The sequence below is a fragment of the Arachis hypogaea genome, chromosome 6 (genome assembly GCF_003086295.3).
Source record: "Arachis hypogaea cultivar Tifrunner chromosome 6, arahy.Tifrunner.gnm2.J5K5, whole genome shotgun sequence".
NCBI classification, from domain to species: Eukaryota; Viridiplantae; Streptophyta; class Magnoliopsida; order Fabales; family Fabaceae; genus Arachis; species Arachis hypogaea.
Window position 1 is genome coordinate 104,403,640 of NC_092041.1, and position 8,313 is coordinate 104,411,952.

At 31.0% G+C, this 8,313-nt stretch overlaps 1 protein-coding gene and 1 pseudogene across 1 annotated transcript; both read right to left on the reverse strand.

Annotated features, from left to right (window-relative positions):
• Positions 1-247: 247 nt before the first annotated feature.
• LOC112697279 (GDSL esterase/lipase At5g14450) lies at positions 248-4,937 on the reverse strand. The gene is made up of 5 exons (XM_025750384.3): positions 4,230-4,937; positions 3,648-3,854; positions 3,420-3,583; positions 2,749-3,106; positions 248-592 (listed from the first exon to the last, which is right to left on the reverse strand). The coding sequence occupies exons 1-5, from the start codon at positions 4,483-4,485 to the stop codon at positions 342-344; spliced, it is 1,236 nt and encodes a 411-aa protein (XP_025606169.1). The 5' UTR covers positions 4,486-4,937; the 3' UTR covers positions 248-341.
• A 1,634-nt stretch (positions 4,938-6,571) lies between these two features.
• On the reverse strand, positions 6,572-7,777 carry LOC112805851 (putative disease resistance protein RGA3; annotated as a pseudogene).
• Positions 7,778-8,313: the final 536 nt, after the last annotated feature.

Consider the following 8,313-nt stretch of genomic DNA (forward strand, 5'->3'; position numbering starts at 1 on the left):
TTGGAACAATCAATTAATTCAATTTTTATTTTATTTAGGTTAAAAACACTAAACAAAATACACACATACAAAAATGGTTGTAATCCTTTACGAAAAACTCAATATTAGTCACAATTGTTTTAACCAATATTATCTGCAAAAAGTTATCAATTTAAAAACTTTTAAAGAATTACGATTTTCGTGCATCACCGGAACAAAAACACTAGTTTCCAATAGTTCTTCCACTAGAAAATACCTTCACCAAAAAGAAAAAAAAATGTAATTATTTACTTTTGAGATTATTAAGATAAAAGTCACATAAATAGAGTGCCTCAGTTGATTTATGGGAATGCCAAATAGCACTATGGAGTCCTTTTACAAGAGAGTGTTATAGGAAGTGGAGGATCTGACAATGAACCATTTAATATGCGATTAGCAATCCATCGATTTGCTGCCTCAGTGTAGTGCACACCATCCCAGCTAATGTACTTTGACGGATCTTTACAAGAACCAGCATAAATTTCTTTACCTTTAATCATGGCTTTGTTCCCACAATTTACATGGTACCCATCCTCATGATAACCACAACAAATTTCAGAAGGATCAACAAATCCTGCAATTACATATAGAATTAACTATATATTAAGTTGTGATTTATTTTTTTTTTTAAAAAAGAGACCAAACCAATATAATTAATTAATGGAGATTAAACTAACATATATTGATGAGAAAAGAAATGTTAGATACTTCATATTTTTTATATTTACTCTATGTTTATGATAACATTAAATTTTTTTTTTTGAGAAAAATGACACCTCCTCTATTTTTAAAATATACATTTTTCTTTTTTGCAATAATTAAATAAAATACAGTTTATTCCATTTGGCTAAAATACTCTTCAATAATCATTATTATAATTATATATTAGTAATAATAATATATAATATATTATATATTATTAATGTAATAAATTTAATTTATTTTTAATATTTTAACTTGTTACAAAAATATTTAATTTAAATCTTTTCATATATTTCATGACTAATGATAAAATAAATAAAATTTATTACTTTAACAATAAATATATTACTATTACTATTACATAATATAAAATAATTTAACTTTTTACAAAAACATTTGATCTAATTTTTTTATTTCATGATTATTGATAACATATTGAAAATAAATAAAATATAATATAATATTATTATTTTTACTCTACAATAATATTAATAATAATGTAATAAATTATATTATTTTTAATATTTTTTATTAATCACAAATATATAAAAAATTTAAATTAAATATTTTTGTAACAAGTTAAAATATTAATAATAAATATTTATTTATATTATTGTTTCTTTTTTTGAATTAACAAAATAATTATCACTAATTTATATATTTATATATATATATATAATTATTAAAAAGCATTTTAATTAATAATAGACTAACATGTATATTATTTAGTTTTTGTAAAAAATGGAGTGTATATTTAGAAATTAAATAGAATGAAAAAGAATATTATTTAACTATTTTGCACAAAAAAAATGTCTTTTTACTAAAATTATAATAAAAATTTATGTACGATTATTTTTCATATGAAATTAATGGTTAAAAATTATTAGATAATTTAATATATTAATTAAATTAATATTTAAAGATTCTTACCTATTAATTTTAGGTGAAAACAATATTACGCGAGTTTTTCCCTAAAAAATTTTACCCGCGTTTCTCTGTATTTATATTGAAGTATTCAATCAAAACATAGTAACAGTCACCAAAAAAAATCAAAACATAGTAACATGTCAAGAATCACCATTTTAATTTATTATATTTTGGGAATAATGCCGTTCTACGTTATGTCCATTATATTGTCTGCCAATTCATTTTGTCATTATATTGGTGCTCTACGTTTATTGGTGGCAATGTCTTGTATTACGTCTAACATGTCTTCGTTAATCATATATTAGTTTTTTGAAAAAAAAAAAATCAAGAAGCATTTAGTATAAGAAATGCATTCAAGTATATGTAAAGAAACAACACGATGAAGTAAATTTCTAATTTATTGTAAGCAATAACCAAATTTTGTATTTGGCAAGAGGGTTATCCATTTAATTTAATTTTTTGTGAAAATATTTAAATAAATATTAAAAATTGTATACAAAAAATTAAAATAAAAAATCAATTATTAAACTTTTTTATTTTTTTTTAATTTTGGTTGTTCATAAATAAAAGATTACAAAAATAATTCACTTAGCATCATGCCAAATTTTAAAGATGTAAAATTTTTAATTTTTTAATCGTATTTACAGAAAATCACATCAAAATTTAATTTAAGGTTCTTTTTGAGAATTTATATATAATATTCTGTTATTTTAATTATATTTTAAAATTTTTCTAACATATTTTTCGTTAGTAATTTTTTAAATTATTTTTGTTAATAATATAATTTTTAGTTGTCATTTTAATCGTTTATCCTAAATTATTGATATACATTATGAGATGTACTGAAAAACAAACGGGGTCAACACGCATTTCATGTAATTTTGGAAAATAAGTTCAGGAAAAAAAAAAAACTTTGAAGTTCAACATTTTAAGTATCATTTTTTTTCCATTTAGAATTGGTTTTTAAATTTTTGTATTCATACCAGCACGTATCCATAGAGAACAGAGAATTAACTCATTTTTATGGAATATCAATATATCATTACCATCCCTAATAAGAAATACAATTCAGATAGATGAAAAATTAAAAGAAAGAGTTACCTTCTCTTTTGGAGTTGCTGATGAGCTCATACTTAGCAGAGAACATGTCCACGTATGTGAAAGAGGCATCTGGATACTGTGCCCTCAATTTGAGGACTCCATTCTTGAGCTTACTATTGAAATCTTTAGCTATGTCGTTTGCATATATGACACACCCGTTTTCATCAAGTGAACCAGAAACCGCAACGTCGTTTTCTTTTTGGTTTTCTACTGTATTTTCTTTTATAGGCCAAAAACTATTAAAAGTTTGAACTGCAGTATTATTATTTGCATTGTGCTTAGGCATGCTCAATGGCAAGCAACCAATTGGACCCGTGTTATGTATCCAAAATGCCCTTGCTCCTTGTTCATATAACATCTAACATAGGTACACTTAAATTAGAGAAGGAAAAAGTCGGTGCTATTGCCTCATTTAATTATCATAAATAAATAACATACTTTCTAAATATTATAAAATGTATAGGTATGGTATGCCATGTTAAGATTCAGAAAATAGAAATATTATAATATTTTAGTTTATTTTAATATATTACCGACAAAAAATTCTTTTATGAAAATTCCGAATCCCAAAAAGACTTTTCTAAGCTGTCCCGTTGAATTTGTCTATTACAAAAAGTAGCATTAAACTTTTGTTAATTTTTTTTAGTGACAGATTTAAGAGTGAATTTTACCTTAATTTGCTTTAAAAAATTTTCAAGCATGTCAGAGACGAGTGCTTGGGAATCTTGGTGGCCCATGCCAAGAGCGATATCATTTTGCCCAATATCAAATGTATAGATGGCTTTGGCGAACTCCTCTGGCCTCGGAAAGTTAACCGTGTAAGGATTTTCCTTCCCTGCAAATCACAGCTACATTATAATAAGTTTAACAATTATGCATATGATGGTAAAATAGAAAACCTTGGTTGAAGAACTTGGCGGTGCGAGCCTTAAACTGGACAAACTGGGCAGTTTGGATTTCCAGTGTGAAAGGAGAACCGCCATCAAAGTAGGTCCTGTTTTGTCGCCTAATGGTTGATGATCCTGCAGCAAAGTTTGCGCCATGCCTATAACTTGTTCCAATTGAATCTATGTATGCACTCAAGTACTGGAAACCAAGCTTCTCGGCTGCATATAATAGTACATACAAGTAATTCATAGTTAGCATCTTTAATATAGTTTTTTCGACAGATTTGATTGGTCAAATGTTTAGCTCACTGGACTGGACAAACAAAATATTGGATATTCAAAAATTATTTTGTATATGCAGCAATACATTGACTAGTAGTAATATATATATATATTACCTTTAAGGATAAAAAAAGTGATTATGAAGAGAACAGTAATAATCTAAGATCTATGAAAAAGGTGAAAACCAGGCTTTTGGAGGAGTTGTAATTATACATATCCAAACAAATTCAACGTGAAATCGCATATGGATCCCCGGAAAAAAATAAAAAATCATAACTAGTGTTTTAATAAGCTCAAAAGAAGCATAATTACCAATGAAATCTATAATAAGGCGTCCATCAGAAGCTCTGCCAGCAGCATCATGGAAGAAAGTCTGACCATAAGGCAAAATAGCAGGGTAAAATGCAGACGACATGCAACCAGTGTCTGAATTGGAATCACCGAAGTTGAATATAGCTGGGAAATCACAACCTGGGCTTGCGGCTTTTGGTTCCTCTGCTACTACACTAAGAAACCACGGGAGTATTAGTAACACAACAAATCCAAACTCAGTTATTAGAGGGCCCATTATTATTGTCCCTATGCTCACACAAATAATACGATGCTTCACGTACTCCTCTATTTATACTCATCTTCGACACAACATTGTCGCTTTTATTCTAATATATTCTTTGAAGAGAAATCGAGAAAATGACGCCTCCCTTATTGGAAGATATCTAAATGGCATTTTTTGTTTTCTATTTTAAAAGAGTAAATAATTATTTTTTATTATGAAAGATTTGATTCTTGACAAAATTAGCTATAAAAAAAATTAAATTGGTGTTATACATATGAAAGATTAATATCATTTGATAAAAATATCCTATCATTAAATTTGAAATTGATTCTGTTAAAAATTTTATAAAATTCTCAAAATACTCTTTGTATCACCTTCTCTATTCTAATCCTTTAATCTAAACTGAATTCATTATACAATCTTAATAAGTAGTAATAATTCTGTAGTTTCTCACTTTATCTTTTTTGTTCTTCTGCAATCATCACTCTTGGCTACTTAACTTCTCAACTGTCATTTTCGCTGGCTTAGCCTCTGATGAAGGCCAAAGTGTGAGTTTGGAATTTCACAAAATATAATTTTTCGTTGTAAGTATAGTTCCAAATCAACAATTAACTCTAATCAAAGTTTAATTTAAAGATGTTACAATCAACACAAAATAACCAAGAATTTTAAATTCCAGGTCGTTCTTCCTAAGAATTGCAATGAAGTACTCAATTACTGGCTATGATAAAATGGAGGTTCGAGGGCAAGAGGCAAGTAATGTAAATAGCAAAGAATAAAAGAAACAAACAATAACTAAATATCAAAAGTAATCAAACTCAAGACAATTAATTAAAGAAAGAAAAATTCAAGTGCTAAAAATTCCTTTGGCAAGGATTGAGAGTTAGGTTACCTATCCTAACCATTGACTACAAACATAGATGATTATGAAGAGTTAATTCTACTTAGTCAATCCTAACATCGATGATAAGTCAAATAGGCATAATTGATCTCAATCCACAAGTCCTAGCTAACTCACTAATGAACTTAGTGAAAGACTAGCATTAGTGGAAACCAAATCAACTAACTATCCTAATATATCAATCAAGAATAGACATAAATGACTCAAGGTCACCAAAGTCCTCAATTCCAAGCCAAGAGTGTCAAAAACTACACTATAACTAAACCAAGCATTTTATCAAACACTTGGTGGGCATAAAAAGAAAAGCATATTAAATTGCAATAATAATAAAATCTAAAACTACCACATACAAAGAAACATTAAATTACATTAATAGAAATTCAATTCCATTAAACAAAGAAACATTAAATTACATTAATAGAAATTCAATTCCAACAATAGTACATGAACATAAAAGTGACAAAATAAAGGAAATAACAAATAAAACTAAGAGGGCAAGGATGTAATAACAAGAAATTGCAAAAAAAAAAACTAAATTAAAACAAGTATCAAAATATAAATCTAAGAGAAATTTAACTAATCTACCCTAAATTATAGAGAGAAGAGAGAGTTTCTCTCTCTAGAATATAACCTAAAACATGTTACTAAACTAAACCTAATTGCTCTCCCCTTGTTTCTTTTTGAATTTGGACTTAAATAGCTTTAAAAATGAGTTGGAGTGGGCTTTGGAATTCATTTCTTCATGAATTCTCTACTTTTACATGCTTTTTCTTCACTTCTTCAATTCAATATTTGCCTTCTAAACCTGAAATCACTCAACAAACACATCAAGACATTAAATGGAATTAAAGTGAATAAAATTTAGCAATTTTAGGACCTAAAAAGACTAAAACCCCAAAGTGGTCCCTGAGATTGGGCGAGTTACCCATAATTGTCCTTGACTTTCAAAATTCCCTAACAGCATCCCTCACATTCAGCTCCGGGACCCATAGTTGCCCTTCGACCCTTTCCGGCGCTCAGTCAGCAAACGGAGGGATGATCTGGCACCTCCAATGCCACGCTGGAGCCAGCAACGGCTAGCTGATGTGGCAAATTTGAATTTTGTACCCAATCTGGTCCCTGGTCCCATTAAAACCCTAAAAGCTAAGATCATCCTCTTCATTACCTGAGCTTCAAACTGCTACTGCTAATTCCTTCTCAGATCATCCTCTTCATCGCCTCCAGCTCCAGGTACATTTTCAAAGCACGTACAATAATAGCATCATCCTCAAGTATGTTTCAAAACTTACTTTCCAATACATTCACCCACTGTATTTCCTCTTTTTTATTGCGCAAAAGGCTTCCAAGTGCTTTAGATGCAAGAGGGGAACCACCACATTTCTTTACAATCTTCTTGCCTATTGCCACAAGCTCTGTGTGCTCCACTTTGTCTGATCCAAATGCATGGTATTTGAACAATAACCAATTGTCATCCTCGAATAATGGTGACAAGTGATGAGCAGGGCATGTTCCCATGACAGATGCAACACTCTCAACTCGGGTAGTGACCAAAACTGCAGCACCTTTTGTCCCACCTCCGCAGAGCAAAACAGACTTCAAGTCCTCCCATTTGTCCGTGCTCCATACATCGTCTAGAACAAGTAAATACCTTTTGCCTAGCAGTATTTCTTGAACTTTGTTTTTCAGTGCTTCTAAAGTAGAGAGGTTCGGGTTATGTCCACTTGTAGATTCCACAATGGACTCTAGAATTCTCATGGTATTGAATTCAGTGGAAACACAAACCCAAATTCTTAGATCGAAATGTTCAATTACCTTGTTGTCATTGTAAACCCATCGAACAAGTGTTGTTTTTCCAAGGCCCCCCATGCCAACAATTGGATAAACAGAGAAGTCGTTACTGCTATCAGCACTCCTTGAAAGAAACTCCACAATGTTTTCTGTATCTTGCTCCCTTCCATAGATATTGTGCTTAGTGATACCAGAACATGTCTGGCGCCATGCTTCATCTTCTTGTTGCCTCTCTGGAACTCTTCCACGCAATTCAAACCTTCTCCTTTCTTCATCAATTTGACGAAACCTGTCAACCATCTCTTTCATCCTCTTACCGATGTCCCGACGAAACATGATCGTCACAGGATCAAGACGAGTTAAGCACTGGTCACTTTGTAGACGGTTGGACTCTATTGAACATTCATCTAAGATATCATCAAGCACATGTGCTGCATCTGAAAGCTTCTGCAGCCAAAGCTTCACAACACGCTCTCTGATCTGCTTCTCTTCAGCATCTTGGAGCACTGCATGGATTGCAGCAAGGTTCCCTGACAGCTCTTGAATCTGCGAGTGGACGCCCCAAAGAGTTGCAAGCTCGTCCTGAATGAAAGCTTGCAAGTTTTCAATCACCATTTGAAGTAGAGGATGATCTGAGAAGGAATTAGCAGCAGCAGTTTGAAGCTCAGGCAATGAAGAGGATGATCTTAGCTTTTAGGATTTTAATGGGACCAGGGACTAGATTGGGTACAAAATTCAAATTTGCCACATCAGCTAGCCGTTGCTGGCTCCAGCGTGGCATTGGAGGTGCCAGATCATCCCTCCGTTTGCTGACTGAGCGCCGGAAAGGGTCGAAGGGTAACTATGGGTCCCGGAGCTGAATGTGAGGGATGCTGTTAGGGAATTTTGAAAGTCAAGGACAATTATGGGTAACTCGCCCAATCTCAGGGACCACTTTGGGGTTTTAGTCACCTAAAAAGCATATTTTTACTTTTAAGCATAACCTAGAAAGTTCACAAAACCATGCTATTTTAGTGAGTAAATGTGAAAAAAGTTAATAAATTCACCCAATTAAAGTAAATAAATACCATAAAATGTGAATTTATCAGCCTCACTCACACAATTCCAATGGCAACCTCACGAACTTGAATCATCTTCCTTATCATCCCCCG

Coding starts and splice junctions, on each gene's coding strand:
- LOC112697279 (XM_025750384.3), bottom strand. CDS start 4,485: ATGGGCCCTCTAATAACTGAGTTTGGATTTGTTGTGTTACTAATACTC. Junction 3,855..4,229: donor CCTTATTATAGATTTCATTG/GTAATTATGCTT, acceptor TATTATATGCAG/CCGAGAAGCTTGGTTTCCAG. Junction 3,107..3,419: donor ATTTTTTAAAGCAAATTAAG/GTAAAATTCACT, acceptor TACCTATGTTAG/ATGTTATATGAACAAGGAGC.